We start from the raw sequence: 19,314 nt of genomic DNA, 5'->3' as shown, positions 1-19,314 counted from the left end.
TACCATCTGGTCCTTAGGAGTATTGTATATTGTAAGTGAGAGATGCCTGCAGACTTCTTTGAAGCTCAAGAAAAATAGCACTATTTAATCTTCGAAGTTAATAGTGGTGCGCTTTATTTGCATGGCTTTTTTTTTTTTTCATCCCATGACATTAGAAATAAACCCTTGCTTTCCTAATGTGGGAAATTTAGAGATGTAGAGCTATTGTGTTAACAAAGTAACCATTTTAAAAATACTGCTTTTATTTCTCTGATAGCAACAATTTTTCATTCCTTATGATACTTCATACTTTCATAATGCTTTCTTATAAATGCTGTCTGATTCTTGAGACCATGGTATGCTTTCTCTAATTGAGATGGTGAGATTAAGATGCTCATCCAATCTCCTGAAAAGCCAGTTTTGTTAAAAGATCATAATTCACCAGGTTTTAAATCTTGCCTCAGGATCCTTTGCCACTTAATTCAAAGGCTAGAAAAGAACCATCATTTTGATTCATTTCATAACTTTTCTTTAGTATGCTAATGACTTCAAGTTGTAGAACAAACCCTCTCTGCTGCAATTTATATTTGTATATCAGTGTTTTACTGACAGTCCCAGAATACTTACAAACTTTGGGCCATACCTGTCTTCACCAGAACATACTTGCTGTTTGAACGTGTACAGATGCGTAAAACAATTTGCTCATCTGCCCAGAGGACATTGTGTGTATAGAATTGTTCTTTTCTCCATGAAAAGGCAGCATCTCAGAGTATGGCTATAACCTAGTTTACTCAGGCCCAGAAGGGGCAAGAGGGGTCAAGGGGGCAGCCAGCGAGCTCTCCAGCAAGGAATTTGTTAAATTACAAAAAAGATAACTTCTGCTAAAAACTGAATGAGGTCATCGGCTGAGATGACCATGACTCTCCCTTCTTGAGAGAGAAGGTGCTTGTGTTCTCTTGTTTTATTTGAGCTGTTATGGGAGAATTAGAGGGTTTGGTTGTGATTGATGACTTTTACATGTCTTGATAGAGACAGAACCTTTGTGTGTTTGTGTATCTTCCTTGTGTTGACATTTGTGATTCAAATTATTATTGAATCACTTTTGTGTCTGGTCCTACTATCTCCATCCAAACTGAAATGAATGTTGTTATTAGGGTGGAAGTTTGGATTTGTCTGAGAAAGTTTTTCTCCTTTGTTGGAACTTAACGTAGTTTTTACATCTTCTTTTGAGGAAGGCCGCCATAAAGCACTGTGAGAGTCTAACCTAAGAGGTTACACAAGCAGAGAAGAGAGTTTTGACAGTGAGGGACGGCTGGCTTCTCCTCACAAGAAAAAGCTATAACCACAAATTTATTTAGATGTGTAGGAAGGACAGATCAGAGGCCATGGAAGCCGACAGTCTGAATTTGAGCTAAGGCGTCAGGCAACATAATCATCATCAAAGTCACATGCTCTGGAAATGATCACACACTCACCCTCAACCTGCCTGGGGTGCAGTGTTCCATTTTTTTCAGATTGAGGCTGCATTAAGAGAGATTATAACATGGAAGACTAAGTACATCCCTGTTGACTCCTTTTTGGTTTCTTCCTCCAAAATGAAATGTATGTTTATAATTAACAAGCCAGAGAACGTATGTTATTCTGGAAAGGCTGTGTCCTTTAAGAGTTTCCTTTGCTCAGATATGTTGCCTTTCCAGAGCCGCTTACGGGGACATCTCTGTTGGAGGCTGTCTGGGCCTGCTTATTATGGGATTTATGGAGTAAGGGAAAAGAAAGAACTGACAATGTTAGTGAGTCCACGATGAGCCAGACATTGCTGGGCATTGACTATATGAGTTTATCAATCAGAAATCCTTGACTTTTTAGATATATGTCTGAAAACGAGCAAACGCTTTTATTCTCATCGGAAAAAAAAAAAATCTAGTGATCTAAAGATGAACTGTGCCTTCTTCACAGGCTAGTAGATATTTTCCATGTCCTGGTCTGCAGCAGCCAAGTTGTTCCTGAAGTCATTTATTCCTTTAGGAGGGAGTTTTCCAGCCCAACTGCTCTGCCGGTCTGTCGTCTCCCACCTAACCAGGACTGCTTTCAGTGCTAAGCCCAGGCTGGGTCTGGTGCTGATAACACATTTTTTTTTTTCAACAGGAAGTGCCTCCATTTTCAGTTGTCTGTGGGAGGGTGGAGGGCAGATAAGCTGTGAATGGAAACACAGAACAGATTTCTGCTCCACCCTCACATTGCACTTTGATCACAGAAAGAGAGAGGACCTCCGCCTGTGCCTGCCTGAGCTGCCAGCAGAAAGGAGGAAGGATGGTTCAGCTGTGGGCATTCCCAAGCACTATTCTCTCCTGTTGTTCAGAAACAGTGGGCAGATTAAATTGATTTAGGTTAGCGAAATGCCTGCTTTTTGCTATGTTGAGGTGTCTGTGATCTGAACTAAAGTCCTTTCAAGGGTTGAACAAGATGTGGGAAAACATATTAACCAATTAAAATTTGTACTTGTGTTTTTATATGTGTGTGCCGGGCCCAGGGTCATACATAATTTTTCTCTGGTTTTCTCCTGATGTTGTATTAATTCTCAATAGGTAGCTCTTGAATATCACCAATGAAGAAAAAGGCACTTAAGATGAATAATGATATGACGAGCCAGGTTTCTTATGGAGAATTGGGCCAATTCTGGACTTCTACTCTTAGAATACTGGTTTCATGAGCTCAGGTTTTACTGGTGAACCCATGTGGGGTGTTCAGCACTTTAACTGGAACCGTGTTTCACGTGGGCACGGCTAGCCAGGTTCCAGCCTATGCCAGGTGGCATGGAAGTGACTTCAGAGGTGCATGAGGCCCCTTCTGATTCTCCCTTCTCTGTTAGTGACTCCACTCTGATTCTTCCTTGTTTTTCATGCTGCTCCGTCCAGCCTGGATCATCCCTCAAGTGTTTGTGCCCCATGGTTCTGGTGATAGTGTCCTCTACTCTTCCCCCAAATTTAGACTGTACTATGCCATTCAATTAAAGCATTCAGAAAGGCATAGATGGCTAATAAGTTGGGCCCTCTCAGATAGTCCCCTGCCTCACATACCCTCCTGAGTTTCCTTGAAATACTCTTGTGTGTGTATGGACGCTTTGTAATTTTAGCATAGAATTTATATCCTGCTTTTTTTCACTTAACGTATTACAGAATTTTTTCCATTATGCTACATGATCTTATTTTTAATAATTGCATAATAGTTCATTAAGCGGATATGCTTTGCTTTTTCAAACCATCCTCATATTAGACATTAGATTATTTCCATGGTTTCCACTATTATAAGTAAACCTGCAATGGATATCTTCCCATGTGGAGCCTTTCCCTTCCTTTGAATTCTTTCCTTATAATACATTTCCAGAGGTAAAATTTACAGAGTTAAGTAGGGTATAACATTCTTGATGGCTCTAACTGCTTCGTAAGGCATGTACTAGAATATAGCCCCATCGACCATACATGAGGGTACTGGGGTTATCACAATTTCATCCAATCTCATCATTATGATCTCATGTATTGTTACACAAAAATCTTATTTTTTATTGAGGTACAGTTGACATACACAAAAGTTTTACTTGTAACATTTTATGTTTAAATAGTGTAGCCTCATTTGCAAATAAGATTCTCAAGCTTTGGGTACAAGTACTTGCTTCACTTTTTCCTGAGAGAGTCAGATGTTGCTTTTGATATCAGGTGAGTGTGTGTGTGTGTGTGTGTGTGTGTAAAATATTTTTATGAGCTCATCTCCTATAATTTGGAGTTTGCCTGCCCTTTGACACAAAGCATAACATTTTTATCTGAACTAAGAAGACTAGGCATCACAGCTGGTAGCTTTTGGGATTATTGCTCAAGTGTAACAAAAATATTGTTCAGATTATAAATATTATAAAGATTTCTTTAATGTGGCTTATTTGAAAATGGCCAGTGAGCCTTTAGAAGGGCGGTGGAAGCAAGCTCCTTGCTTCTCCTTTGCGTAGAGTTGTCAGTAACAATTAGAATAAGGTGATTGTTTAGGCAGTTTTCACTTAGCTCTGGATGAGTTCCCATTGCTGCTCCCACCCACTGATGACTGTAGCTCACTCACCTGTTGAAGGATGGAATCAGGTCTACACTCGTTAACCTTAACAACAATAATAATACTAATATTATATACTCGTGGTCTTTACTATTGTCAGACACTTGTAAAGGCTTTATGTATATTAACTAAATTAATTCTTGCAACAACCATACATATATATTTTTTTCTTTATTTGCACTTTCTAGTAAGAAAACTGAGGCACAGAAAGTTCTAGGTCAGGCTTTTTGCTTTACCTCTCCCATATTGTCTCTTTTGACTCCCTTGCTTAACCTTTCTGTTTTAGCTGGCTTTTCTTGTGGACAGGTTCCCAGGTCCTGCATGCCTCCCATGCAGAATACCCTTTCTTCGCCAGTAATGATGGCTTACCTTTATGAAATGGTGAACATGGCAAGGCAGCAGGCTGATGCTTTTACAAACATCTCATTTAATTGTCACAACCATACCTGAGGTAGGTAAGACAAGGGCCAGTTACCGAAGAGGAAGCTCATGGAGATGACCCCACTCAGTAGGTGGCAGAACCAGGAGAGCACTTGAAAGCCCACACTAGTGTCCACCATGCTGGCTGACTCTGGCCCTTCCCCAGGAATCCTTTCTCCTTTCTTATTCCTTTTAGGACCTCTTTCCCTACTTCCCTGTCTCAGCCACTCATTCAGCATTTATGATAGGCAGTTGAGCAGTCTTACTTTAAAGTACGTATGTGTCCTGGTTCCTGGCCTGGGAGCTTGTCCAGGGAGCAACTATCTTTTTGGGGCTCACCAATCCAGTGCCCAGATCTCATGAGTACCTTGCTAATGTTCCTTGTTGCTGACTTGTAGTGACAACAGACCACTCTGCTATCTGTACACTTTTGGCCATTTGAGATGGGCTGCTTCCTGGGCCAATCCAGACATCCTCTTCATTTCAGAGAATAGCACTTGCTGTGCTGAAGTCAGATTTGGTCAGATAAATGCAGAAGTGATTTTTGGGGGCATAAAAAGATCAATACAAAGTTGGGTGTGGCACAAATCATTTATAAAGGAACTCTTACTAGTCGTATGATAGCTAATGAAGGACTCTAAAATGAAGACTCGTTTTGTAATTTCGTATCTTCCTTTTGTTTATTTCTTTGGGAGTTAAATCTGGGTCCACAATGGCTTTGCTCATAGTGGAGGCTCTGGATTTTTAAGGGCCAAAGTTAATACCATATTTATACGTGTAACCAAATCCATCTCTTCAGTGTGTTTGACAGGATTATTTCTGCTGTTCCAAAAATTTCATAAGATTTTATTTAATATTTTAGACATCTCAGTGACTTTTGAAATTTGCATTTCCATGCACCCAAAGCCCTTAGTTTATCTTTTTATATTTGTGTTATTTAAAAAGAAGTTTGGATGTGGGGATACCTTTGTTGCTGGATTTTTAAAAACCCTCATTTTTGCAAGGAAAGGGAAGGGTCGGATACCTGCGGAGGGGCTGGATTTGATCTGTCCAGCTGGGAGGAAGTTCGCATGGGCAGATGTGGTGTCACATGGTTAGACCTCCTTGAGCCCCTCCTCCCAGCCTCATGAGGGTACTGTGAAGATTAGAGAGAAAACCAGAGTTTATCCAGGGAAGAGAAGGACTACGTTTACTTTCAGGCCCCTGAGTGGAGTCAAGGGGGCTCACTACACCACTTTCGATTCAGTTCAGCCTGTGTGTGTCTGGTGCCCTGTGTTTCTCTGAAGTGGATGTAACATCACTTCAGCCAGACACATGTTTTAAGGATTTAATGAGATTGTATATGTAAAAAAGGAATGCTTTATGAAGTACAAAATGTTCTACCTGTGTCAAAAAACAAGTATCTAGTCGTTCATGGGGTGGAACTCTGAAAACATGAAAGAAATAATGGGCTTCTGGGCTTTTAGAAGGAAAAAGGCAGGATTAAAAAGTATGTGATTATGGCCAGAATTTTTTTTAAAAGTCAAATGCAGCTGTTTTCTCAAACTAATCTAAACATGATTTTAGTTATTTTGGTTTGATTCTACTAAATTATATCATGTTTTCTATTTGGCCTTTCTCATTTGGACGGAAGAAATGGATGAAATGAGAAAGGTGACCTTTTGCTTTACGAAATAATTGCCACGATCATGACATATAGGATGTTAGCATTTTCTTTATAATGTGGTCTGCTTCAAACACAGCCCGTCCTTCTGGAAAAGAATTAAGGTAAATGAGGTGGATATTAAAACCTGTGTATGAGTGGGTGAATTTTCTGCGAAGTCAGTGCTCAAAAATTTTCATTTATCAGGCCTTGCTGAACTGCAGCTTTCGTTTTTACACTTTGACATAATTGCTAAGCCTCGTGGCGCCGCTGTGTGTGTGTGTGTGTGTGTGTGTAACGCTCTGCATTTTCTCCTTTGAAATGATTAGACTGTGTGGGCATTACTAGGGCCTATTTACCTATGTGGTGTGGCTGGTTTCACTTTCAGAGATTTTAGGGTTTGGCACTTTTTACAGATAGGCTTCCTTTTTTTCTACTTTTGTCCAACTGCGTGTCTTGCCAGGTGGTAACTTCCCTGAGTTCTGAAGAGAACAAGAATGTGTCTCTGGGCACGCAGACCTCCAGAGCTAGGTCAATGGCACCACATAGCACAGTGGCTGGCCCTGCCCCGGCTGTACCGCCCGCCTCATTTGTCCATACCCCACCACCCCATCCCCGCAAGGTGTTCACCTAACTGGAGAATGCCTCCTGACAAATTCATCAATAACTCTCTCCCCTTCTCTTTCTCCTCTCTGTCCCTTCTTCCGCCAGGCGGGTGCCCCGGTGATGTCTGGCGCAGGAGAAAGCACTAACCCAGAGAACAGCGAGCTCAAGTACTCAGGTCAAGATGGGCTGTATATAGGTGTCAGCCTGGCCTCGCCAGCCGAAGTCACGTCCTCTTCGGTGAGACAGGATTCATGGTGCGCACTAGCCCTGGCCTGAGCCCGCTGCTGGGAGCGGGAGGGCCCTCGGGACCTACAGTGATTCTGTCACCCCGTCCAAACTAGGGTGAATATGCTGACAGAACATTCCTCTGATGCATAATTTCCGTGCCTTTATTTTGAAAGAGATGCATTTCCCAAGAGGCTTTCTCTACCTTACCACCCAGCCCCTGTCAATGAAGAGCCAGGGAGAAGATGGAGCACATCTGGGGAAGGGCCAGTGCAGCCCACAGCACGTCACCTCCTCCCTGGCCACAGCCCCTTCCAGCCAGCCTGCCTCTGGGTCTGCCAGGGGATTCAGTGTTCACTGTGCCACTTCCAGAGACTGGGACTAGGAGTGGGGCCTTGCCTGCTAAGGAACATTGAGAGAGATTTTTAAAAAAGGTTTTATGTGTATTGCCCCAAATCATGTGCTTCTTCTGATTGGTTTTGGTTATTCCAGAATTTCTTTGTACCTTTTCCATCCATACCCAAATTTCACATGTGTTCATGGAGAAGACCATTTGAGGCCATTTGGTACACACCTGGAGGCTGAGTCGGTTCATGAGGTCTCTTGTCAAAAATATTACTCAGTTTGCAAGACTGCATTATAACTGTAACATACACTGTGACTGAAATTTCTCAAAGTTCATATTGTGTGACTGATCTGACATCAGTTGGAATTCGTAAACAGGGTAGCAAACAAGATATTTTTCTTCCATGTATACAATAATTTTTTAAAAAAGTGCAATTTGCGTTGCAGCAATCAGTGTTAAATCATTTGCATAAGATTTAACAACATTTTTTTATAATGAATGTAAACATTTTAACTTAATGGTACTTAAAATAATTTAAAAGAAAAATGTTAACTTAGACATTCTTATGCTTCTTTTACAACTACATCCCATTTCTATATTTCCGATTGTTAAAGAAAAATATTTCAAGAACAAATCTTCTCTCAGGAAAATTGCCTTTATCCATTTGTTAAGAATTTTTATACAAGAACACCAATATCTCCCTTTATTTTACTGTGGAATATGTGCTGGAAAAAAATTGCAACAAAACTTTACTACCTAACAGACAACATTTGTAAATACTCTAGGCATCTGTACACACTATGACGAAGTCTCTATAGTGTGACTAACCCACAGGCAGGTTGGTTTACATTAATTTTTTTAAAATGGGATGTCATGGAAACCTATTTCACCAGAGTTTTAAAAATAAAAAGGGTATTGTTTTGTCTTCTGTACAGTGAATTCCTTCCCTTTTAATTTCCATTTTGATACTGTATGTGGCTATAGATATTCATATAAAACAAATGCATGTGATGTTTGCAAATTGCCTTATGGCCTTCCTTTCAATGAATTGTCCTTTCGTAGCTGTTTTATATTTTGGTTTATTCGAAGTTGGGACATGGAGTTATCACATTCAGTTTGCATTGGGGACAATTTTTTAAGCAAAAGGGACCCAGTATTATAAGACATTTATCAGATAATAAGCATTCTGTTTAGGATTAATCCTTTAAAACTTTTTTAAAGTTGAATTTCTTTCTGAACGAAATATACTCTGTAGCCCAGAAATGGTCTTCTTTCTAGTTCCTCCCATTTGCAAAGTACTACTAAGTCTCAAAGCTCATCTGAGGTTGAAATCCTTATGCTCTCTAGAAGATATAAAATGATATGAACAGTCTGTTTTTTCTTCATTGTTGGGAGGATGTCAGGAAATCAGGAGGCTGTTCCACAACACGAAATGGTGGCATTTCATTCTGGCTTCTGAAGCATGGGGCATTTTTGACTTCTTTTTGTGTGCCGATTGCAGCCATTCCATGGGGCCCAGTCCAAATATTTCAAGAGAAAGGACCTTTTCTTTTGTGGTGGGGAGGTGTTGGAAGTCAGACTCAGAGCTGTGTGCATGTCTGTGAAAGTCACTGAGGCCCACATGCACCCTGAAACCATATGGTGGTGTAGAACAATGGTCAAGAATGCTATATCTGGAGACAGACCACTAGGCTCAAGTCCCTGCCCTGTAATCACCAGTTATATGACCTCGGGCAAGTTATCCAACTCATTTTCCTCATCTGTAAAATGAGGGTAGTAACATAACTCATAGGATTAAATGAGAGCATCCATGTGAAGTGCCTAGTGCAGGGCCTGGCACTTAGTAAGCACTGAATGTTGACTTCGAAGGAGGGTGGCAGGAGCCCTTACCACATGGGTGTTTGGAATGTCTTACACCTTGTGGAGAATCAAGTTTATGGTCGGTGAGAGTGTTCCTTGGCTCTCCTGCACTTCTTCAACAAGGCTGGGGGAGTGAAATGAAGGAATCTCCCTCCCCTCCTCACCAGCCCAGGGGGTGGCAGAGATGGATGGGGAGGATGCTTGAGAGATACCAGTCTGAATTCAGCTGATTGTTTTAAAGAACAGGTCTGGTCTAACAGCAGAAGAAAATTATTATCCCCTCATTTCCCCCCTCCTCCCTCTTACGGTTCTCATTACTTTGAGTGCTTTCTGGTGGGTTGGTAGTTGTTAGAGTTAATATGCTTTGATCGGGAAATGAATTTTTCTTATTGGGGCTTCCAAATGATCTTATTCTGCCCCCCCCACCCCCCATGGATGGTCTCAAATGTTGCTACTTCCAATCCTAAGATGCCATTAGGCTTCTAAATCTCTTTTTTTTACAAAGGGGAAAGAATTCTAGCTTTCATGAAATAAATGACAAGGCACAGAAGGAGGAGAGGGCTTCTTGAAGCCTTTCCTAATACTGTGAACTCCACTAATCTTAGCTTTTTCAATGAAACTTTCTTACCTGTGATCGTATAAAGCAGAAATTTGATAATTTGTTCCAAACACACTATCTCAGTACTCCTCCCCCAAAGTATGACATACATAAAACAAGTCATTTCTCAATAGGGCGTGTGTTTACATAGATTCTACACCCCGGCTTAGAGAGTCCTCGGACCCATTACCGTGGGTTGCAGAATTTATATTCTCTGTCACCCGTGGCTGATTTTAGGCCATCTTACATAACCGAAGGCTTGTCTGGGATTTCTCTTCAGAGTCACTTCGTGTTGTTTCCTGGTGCCTATGGGGAGGGTCAGGAAAGCAAAGGGAGCCATTCATTTCCCCCTGCAAATAAATTAACTTCTTGCTCATGGGAAATGTTTTCCCCAGTCCTTGGAAATTTGGTGTAATTATAGATCATAGATAAATTAGCTGCTGGGAGGGCAATACAGCAAGACTTTGGTGGCTATTCCAGATTCCAGGCTGCTTTCAGTTTGGGGCAATGTGGTGGCTTTGGTACAGTAAGTTCTATGTCCCAGCATTGTCTACGAGGTCTTTGGATCCCCATGGCTCTGAGAAGGAAATAATAGGCGTGTATGTGTGTGTGTATGTCGGGGGGAGGGGACCAAATATTCATTCAGAATAAGGTAGCTAGCTAATTAAAATGTGTTGATTCCGGGTTGAGAAAGCAGATCAGTTTGGCAATGCTAGTTATCTCCTGTTTGGAAACTCTTATGGGCAGCAGATATGAGTTGGATTATTTTAAATGAGAAACAAATAATAAATTTGCTAAACCAAATCTTTGAAAACAAGGTCTCTGGGTAAAAATTCAGCACCTACAGGCCAACTTGAGGCCTCGAGATAGGTTTGTGGGGCTGAACCTTTAGCTGTAGCTAAAGCAGGGCACCTCTGCTGTGATCTCTGGAGGTGATGACAAGTTCAGGGACAAGATGCTAGCCATCTGTAGGCTCTGCTGAGGGAAGGAATCATGATGTCTTCAGTTGTTTCAACTGTAAGATATTAGTAGACTGAAAGCCTGAGTAAGTTCATAGAAACTTTGGATAAATAAATTATAGTTGGTAGTTCCAAATAGCTTCTAAAGGAGAGTTAGAATGCTGCAGGTGCACGTCGAACCTCTGAGGTGCACATCAGAGTGACCATGCTCCCACCAAGTGCTCTATGGCATGGGTCCCCAACCCCCGGGCCGCGGACTCGTACTGGTACCAGTCATGGGCCTGTTAGGAACCCGGCTGCACAGCAGGAGGTGAGTGGCAGGCGAGTGAGTAAAGCTTCATCTGTATTTGCAGCCGCTGCCCAGCACTAGCATCACCACTTCAGCTCTGCCTCGAACCATCAGGCATTAGATTCTCATAGGACCACCAGTCCCTAATGCCAAAAATGTTGGGGACCACTGGTCTATGGCATCTCCCTAGTCTGCCCTGGAGAACTAGCGGGACAGTTGGTACTCATTGTTCTTCCTGCTCAGTAGCTATCACAGAGAAGTGACCATTCCACAGTTGATATCGTTATTTTAGTTAAAGAGATACTTATTTTGCTTTGTGGCTTCCTTTTTTTTTTTTTTTTAAAGAATGAACATTTTAAAAAATGGCTAAAATATAGTAATTAAAGATGAAATGATGTTTAATTAGTAGAAGGGCTTATGTTTCAGTCATCGGTGGTCCCCTGTGGTAAGATAACCATCTAGAAATCCTTTTTGGGCAAGTTATTTTCTTTCTCTGGACCTCAGGCTCTGCAGCAACCATAAAATGGAGAAATCAAGCATTGTGGTCTGAAGGTCCCTGCCATCTGTGTTTGCTGCCCACAGTCCCATGTGCAGATTATAGGCAATGAGGTGATGGTGGGTCTGAGGTCTGGTCGGGTTCTCTGAGTCTGAAGCCTCCGCAGGGCCTTCTACGATTGGGAAAGCTGGTGGGACTGGAATTTTCTTCTGGTTCCCTCACCTCCTCAAGTTTAGACTGATGGAGGCCAAGTCTTTCTGTTGCCTTAGGCCACAGGCAGTGAGAGTCCTGGTCATGTTTATGAACACAGGGGCTTGGTGAGAAGTGCTGCCACCCCCTAATGCAGAACCCCTTGACAGAAAACTTATACAGCGATATGGACCCAGACCGGAAAATGGAAACGTCTGGCAGCTGAGCAGTCCGCAGAACAAGGAAAAAACAGCTTTGCTTTGCTTGGCCCATTGCTTCAATATCTTGTAGTTGGTTTTTTATTTCTTGGAAACAACCAACTTTTCATTGTTGTTTGCCTTCTGTATCTTCTCTTTAGCCATTAGAGAGTTTTCTTCCCTGTCTCTCCACCCCTCCCCTGGCTTTTACTCTTATTTTTGTGAATTTTATTCCTTTAACACTCCAAGAAATAATAATAGCAAATACTATTACTATGTGCCAATTTCTATACGAAGTGCTGCACATATATCAATTTATCTAATCCTCATACTAAGTGAATGAGTTGGTGCTATTCATTTTACAGATATGTCTACAGAGGCACAGAGAAGTTAAATAACTTGCCCAAGGTTACACAGTGGCAGTCTGGCTCCAGAGCACACGCTCTTAACCACTCTACCATATTGACTTTTCATCTTGATTTAAAGGGGAAGAAATTGAACACAAAGGGGGAGCCAGAACTGTCTGAGACTTGAGGATATGGCCTTTCTCTCTCCCCTAGCATCTCAGAAACATACAATTCCGATTTGCAGTTCAGGCATGCCCAGGTTGAGGAAACGTCATAAGTGTATACGTTTCTTCTACTTACAGGTTAAGAATACCTAAGGTAGTGTGTAGTCGTTAGCTGGAAAGTAGTGAGTTTGGAGATGTCCTATCTTTGAGTAATTTGCTTCTCTCCTTTTTGTGTAACTTTAAATAAGGCTTGTTATCCTCTTACCTAGCTCAGACGATTAGGGTAAAGCATTCTACGAAGTTTAAAAAGCTGGAGAAATTATCAAGAGTGGTTTAAACTGAATACCGTAGAATACAAGGAATACTTCATTATGGTGTAAAATCTTTCTGTGCTTGGTTGTGCCAAAGAATTGTTTTCAAGAACACTTGTGCAAGATTTTGGCACTGATGTCTTAGGCCTTATCTTTTTAAATAAGTGTTTATTACTGCTTACGTCATTGTTGCTATTATTATTTTGATGTGTGCATTACTAATGATGCTCTCTGTCAGGGTTTCTCAAACTTCTAGATGCACAAGCACCACACAAAATGTTTGTTAAAAATCGAAGAGCCCCTGACTCCTTTCCCAGAGAATTTGGTTCTGTAGGTCTGTGTAGAGCTGAAGAATTTGCGTTTTTGGGCCTTTGCATTAATTAAAATTTCTCGAATGGTACAAAATTCAAAAGTTATAAATTGGGATATAATGAAAAACAATTGCCCTTTTTATGCCTGATCCCCACCCACTCTGTTCATTCTCCTAGAGGTAACTTTGTATCTCTTGTATTGATCATATGCATTGACTATAGATGCATACGCAAGCATATACAAGTATATATTTTTATTTTTTTTACATATGTGGTAGCATACTGTACACATTCCTTTGCATTTTGCTCTTTTCTCTTAGGATATTTGGGTAGTTCATTATTTAATTGGTGCACTATTGAAGAAAATTTGTTTCCAATCTTTTGCTATTTAAGCGATACTGCAATTATTTCCCCACATCTATGTTATTTTACTCATACCTAAGGGATGAGTTTCTAAAAGTGGCATTGCTGAACCAATTTTGATTTATATTGGCAAGTTGCTTTCACAGAGGTTGTTCCAATGTGCACTCTCCCAGCCAGTGTACAAGAGTGCTTGTTTTCCCTTAGTCAAATGTCTGTTATCAAATACTCTGATCTTTGTCATTTTTGCATCTGAGTTTTGTTTTAGCATTTATCTTATTGTGAATGAGGTTGAGCATCTTTTCTTATGATTAAGAGCCATGTGTAGTTCCATTTATGTGAACTCTATGCCCAATCCTGTTCATATTCTCTACCTGTTTTTTCTATTGGGTTACTGGTTTCATTGATTTGAGAAGTTCTTTGCATATGAAGGAAATTAGTCTTTTGTCTGAAATATACTTTAAACATATTTATTCCTGGTTTTATTTGATGTTGTTTATACTTTTTAAAAAATGATGCCGATCTTTTTGAAAGGTAATTCGATTTATCACTCTTTTTTATGACTTTAGAGTTTTGTACAATATTTAGGAAAGTCTTCTCCACTGCTAAGATTATTTTTAAAAATATCATGTTCTTCTAGTTCTTTTCTGATTTTGCTTTTGAGGTTTACCTTTTGTTTCCATCTGGAATTTCTGTTTTGGTTGTTGTAACATGTAGAGTATATATTCAACCATTTCTTTTTCCAAATTGCAGTCTGATTGTTCCATCATCATTTCCTGAATTATTCATTTACCTCCCACTGATTCAAATGGGAATTAAAATATATGTAGATTCTCATATGTATATGTATTCTTGTATAAATTCTTATTTGGATGTATATTTAATATACATTTTTATATCTATTTGGGTCTATTTCTGGATTTTTCTATTCTATACCAATGATCTATTTATTCATGCTTCGATACCAAATTTCTTCAACTATTATATTTTGCAATATAAAGGTTAGTCTCTTCTTGTTAATTTTTTTAAAAATAAGAATTCGTTCACTATTTTCATTTATTTATTTTTTCCATATAAATTTTAGAATCAGCTTGTTTAGTTTTTTAAAAATCCTGTTGGTATTTTTATTGGAATAATATTAAAATTTTAAATCAACTGAGGGAGAATTAATATCTTGTTAAGTCTTCCCATCCAAGATGAAATATGCCTTTTTATTTGTTTAAATATTTTTTTGTCTCTCATTAGCATTTTAAACTTTCCTTCATGTAGATCTTGTGCATGTTTTCAGTTAAGTTTATTCCTAGGTATTTCATACTTTTTGTTGCTAGTATATCACTTCTAATTGGTTGTTATGTATGCTAACAGTATATTGAGTTTGTTTCCCAGAATCATTCTGACTTTTCATATCTTTTTTTTTCAGTCAATTTTTTTTTTTGTTTTCTGGGAGAATATTCAGTTTCTATTTGCACTGTTGTTGTCTTGGGTGTTGATGAGAAATCGTGCTCTTGGTGTTGTCTGATTAAGGAAATACATACCTCCTAATGCACTTATTCACTTAAATCATGGATTTATATAACTTTGGAGATGGAAAGGACTTTGCTGAGGTGCATCTGAGGAAACTGAGTCTTAATAGGTTAATTCCTGCTGGTCAGTAGAGAACCTGGGTTTCCAGACTCCTGGCTTAATGACCTAGGTTCTGGGCTAGGCTGAGAGGTCACTGCGTGAAACTCAAGAATAAAACATTGTGAGCAGAAGCTTGTCCTTTGACAGAAGCTGGCAACTTGCTACTCTGAGTATTTCTTCATTAATCAGTTTAGGAATTAACGAACTGCCGAGACTTGCACCAATATGGTTTTCCAAAGATTTTGTATGTCCCTGAACACGAATTCTGAGTTACCTCCAGGGAGTAGCATAAATGACCATTAGTCTCCAGTGAATCATCAGGCTGCATTTGCTGGAATAAATGAAAGCAGTGTGAGAGCAGGAAGTCAGGACAAACACCTACACTTGCTAACCACATCAGCTTTCCTTTCTGAGGCCCTGGAGATCAGTTATCACCAAATGGACAGATATATTCTGTAAAGTTTTTGCAAGCTTCACAGCTTACAAATAAGAGACTGCATTCTTCATGCTCCCCTCTTGTTGAATCTGGCAGTGGGAAGATCTCTGGCTCTAGTGAACTGGGCAATGACCAGTAGCTGGGCTGGCTGCGACATTGATGACTCGAGTTGAATGAACTTTATAAACCCACTATACTTAATTCAGAGCACCCTTTATTTTGATAATACAAAGCATCTCGTTCATGGAAAATCATTGGGGGCAACTGTTGGGTATTACCTATCAGTTATAAAGCCATGCCAAATACCATTTGGTCTGTGTGGAACACAGTGGCATGGATTACACAACATTTAACATTTCTGTAACTCTTTTCATTCCATGTATTCTCTCTTACACTCTTATTATTCTTCGTACTTTTGCCAGGACTTCCTTGTCGTTTATTCTATTCCTCCATTTACATTTTGTCGATGACTTGAGTCTACAACAAACATTTCTGACTCTTTGATACTACTAGATTTAGTGGTGGAATTTCTAGTTAGGTCCTTCCAGGAGAAATTCCTGAAGGTGTTTCCTCTCCTTTACAAATGGGTGAGACATTCTTTTATTTTGAAACTGACCACAAGAAGCCTTTGATTGGTAGTTATACCTTGGATCAGTGGAGGGAGCTGCTCCCAGTTTAACCTTCTTTCTTTGACCTCTTTGAAGCATGTGACATTGTGGCCCACTCCACTTTTTTCAAAACTTCTCCTTTTGACTTGCATGATGTTATAGAAAAGTCAGGTGTGATGGAGTGGAAAGACTGTGGACTTTGGAATCTTGCAGACGTGGGTTTGAATCCTGACTCCACATACCAGTTCTGCGGCTTGACCAAGTTACTTAATCTCTCCAAGTTCAGTATTTAAAAATGAGAGCCATATTTCCAACTCATAACTCATCAGCCTTGAAGTCTTACTCAACTTCAGCTTTATGAGGGGTGGAGTGGCATTTGTAATTCTGGGCAAGGTGCTAGCACAGTGCCTTCACAAGATAGACACTCACTAATTTAGACGCTTTCTACTTTTCATGTGCAGCTTAGAAAAACATCATTCATTTATTCTCCATCTATTAGAAATCTCTAGAGGAACTGAACCACATATAGGTATATATGTATATCTATGTACATATATACATTTTTTCTATATGTATATCTCTCTATATATGCAGAGAGAGATTTATTTTAAGGAATTGTCTCATGTAATGGTCATGGGGGCTGGTAAGTCTGCAATCATGGAGTCAACCAGCAAGCTGGTGACTTAGGTTGAGGTGATGTTGGAATCTTGAGTCTGAATTCTGCAGGATGGTAGTCTAGAAACTCAGGCAGGATTTCTATGTTGCATTCGTGAGGAGGAGTTTTTCTTTGGGAAACCTCAGTGTTTGCTCTTAAGGCTTTCCACTGATTGGATGACACCCACTTACATTATGGAGGGAAATCTGCTTTATTAAGTCTACTGTTAACATTAGTCTAATTTTAGTCACATCTAAAAAATACCTTTGAAGCAATATCCAGGCTGATATATGACCAAAAAATTGGATGCCATAGCCTAGCCAATCTGACACATAAAATTAACTATCACATTTCACAAGCTTGACTATTGGTACTTAGGAACTAGACCTCAGTCTAAGGTTAAAGGGCTTAGTTAAAGTGGATGTTGTGATGACACAGCTTGGAGGGGGCCTTAGGGATGTGTTGGAACTCACTCGGGATCAGTATTCTGTGTTGATTATTTCTCAGTGACTCTCTTAGGATTCTTAAGACAGGGCGGGGTAGGGCGAGGTGGTGGTGATGGAAGGATTTTTGTGGAAGGGTCCTGTGCTGAAATGTAGGAGCTGCCCACTCCCACCCACTCAGCTCTGGGCTTGGCTCATAGTCTATCTGTGTGACCCTGGGCAAATCACTGAGCTTCTTCTTGGCCTTAGCTTACTTGTCTAGAAAAGGCGACATTTAGACGTGATGCTCTTTCAGTTCCCTTCTCACTTTTTAAAATTGGGTTTGTCTGTTCCTCTTGGTGCACGATTTGCAGAGACTCATAAGAAATTTATGGCTTGTGATTGCTTCACTTTTTTTGAAGTGGCTCCGTGTTTTCAGATAGCATTAAGAATTGACATCACATGTTTATTGACCAGAAAAGTGATGCCTTTTCATTTCTGTGATGTGATGATGTCATTTATCTAGTTAGCACTCAAAAGGAGTTTTTTAGATTGAAGAATATTTTTAAAAAGTATGTGTCATTATAAAGACATGTTCACAGCAGAAGTTCCAGGGTAATGATAGATAGAGTCCTCCTTTCCCTCTGAAATCTCTTTCTTGAACTTTAGGGAACAGTAGAGTATATTGGAAAAAAGCAAAGCTTTGGAATAAGATAGATCGTGGCTTAAATCCTGGCTTTTTCACTTACCAGCTGTGTGAGCTTGGTCATAATATTCAACTTCCCTGAGCCTCAGCTTACTCACTTGTAAAATGTGGGTAATGGGATATCTCACAGGGTAGTTGTGAAATGAATAAAATGTTTTCTATGAACTGCCAAGCATAATGCTTGACACAGAGTAAATCTGAAATAAAATTTTTCTCCCCTTGGATTGTATCTGAAGTTCTGGAGTCCTTTAGAGCCACTAGTCAGTTTGAGGCAAGAGACTCACTTTCAGAGATATTAAGAAATCTATATGCCTTTAAAAAAACCACATTAGAGTGTGGTCATCTTCTGAGCTTGTCACACATGAAACTGGAGAGTTAGGCTGTAGTACTTTGCTTTACTTTTAAAACAGACAGTCTGTACTCCAGGAATGGGCATTTCTTTCATTCTAGGAAGAAGTGATGAATCATTACAGGAAATGTTATTTTTTTCTCAAGTATCTTACCAATAAAAGTAATTCAAATTAAACCTGTAGTTGAGAACAATTTTGGGAGAAGTCAGTGTGGAGATGGACATTCCAGGGCTGGAGTCAATATCTTTGTATTTGTTAATCCTGAGTTTTAATTCCTGTCACTTTCTCTCCAAGGCTTCAAATGTCTTGTATATTGAAAAAAAATTAATTAGGATATAACTTTATGTCAAAATTCTTAGAATACCATCAGTGATAGAAATGATGGTAAGTAATGTTCTAACTGAAAATAAGCCTCTGTGGGTTGCTGGAGAAAAGGTCTTTTCCAGCTGTAGAAGACAGCCTGGAAGTGCTGCTGGGAGGCCGAGGCCTCCCCACACTGCCCTCCACAGGGGTGAGCACAAGGCTCTGACCCCCTCTTTTCACAGCATCATTTGTGTTGGACCCAGATGTAGTCACCTCCTCTCTCCACCCGGTTTCCTTCAAGACCTAAATTGATGTTAATTACCGTTAACCAGTTTCTTTCAACTGTTCTGCTCTTCAAAGAAGATAGGTTCTAAATTATCTTTTTCTTTAGTTGTGGCTGGGGGTCACTTTACTACATTCTAAATGTGATTTTAATTGACACTCTCTAAATAGCTGCAGTTGGGACTAGGTGTCACCCATGCCCTTCAACTCATTTCTTCTTGGGTTGGTTACTATAAGCCAGCCAGATCAACACAGCCACTTGTCTCAACTCCACTTTCACATGGAGTAAACGAAACCGTTTCTGACTAAGGGCTTTTAACAGAGCTTTTAACTAAGGGCCAAGGGTTTGGAGCTCCTTGCTCTTCTTTTCCAAAGTGGAAAGACAAGCTCTTTTTTCACCTGACTCTTCTTTCCCTACAGTGGATGCTTCCCTATGTGTTAAGCCTGAGCAGCACTTTCAAAACTGGTCTCTGAGGTGACATTTACACGGTAAGAGAACGAGTGAGAAAAGAGAGAAAGAGCATTAAAGATACTT

At 40.0% G+C, this 19,314-nt stretch overlaps 1 protein-coding gene across 9 annotated transcripts in view; it reads left to right on the top strand.

The window, feature by feature from the left end:
• The window catches only part of GATA6 (GATA binding protein 6), a 28,567-nt gene extending 20,233 nt beyond the window's left edge, over positions 1–8,334 (top strand). For all 9 annotated transcript variants that reach the window (XM_039844748.1, XM_039844727.1, XM_039844731.1 and 6 more), the window contains exon 7: positions 6,848–8,334. In XM_039844748.1, coding sequence (XP_039700682.1) covers positions 6,848–7,018 — 171 coding nt within the window. In that variant the 3' untranslated portion in view covers positions 7,019–8,334. The remainder of the gene's footprint in view (positions 1–6,847) is intronic.
• Positions 8,335–19,314: the final 10,980 nt, after the last annotated feature.

The sequence above is a fragment of the Pteropus medius genome, unplaced genomic scaffold (assembly GCF_902729225.1).
Source record: "Pteropus medius unplaced genomic scaffold, Ma_sr-lr_union100, whole genome shotgun sequence".
NCBI lineage: Eukaryota > Metazoa > Chordata > Mammalia > Chiroptera > Pteropodidae > Pteropus > Pteropus medius.
This window is presented reverse-complemented; position numbering and strand designations above follow the sequence as displayed.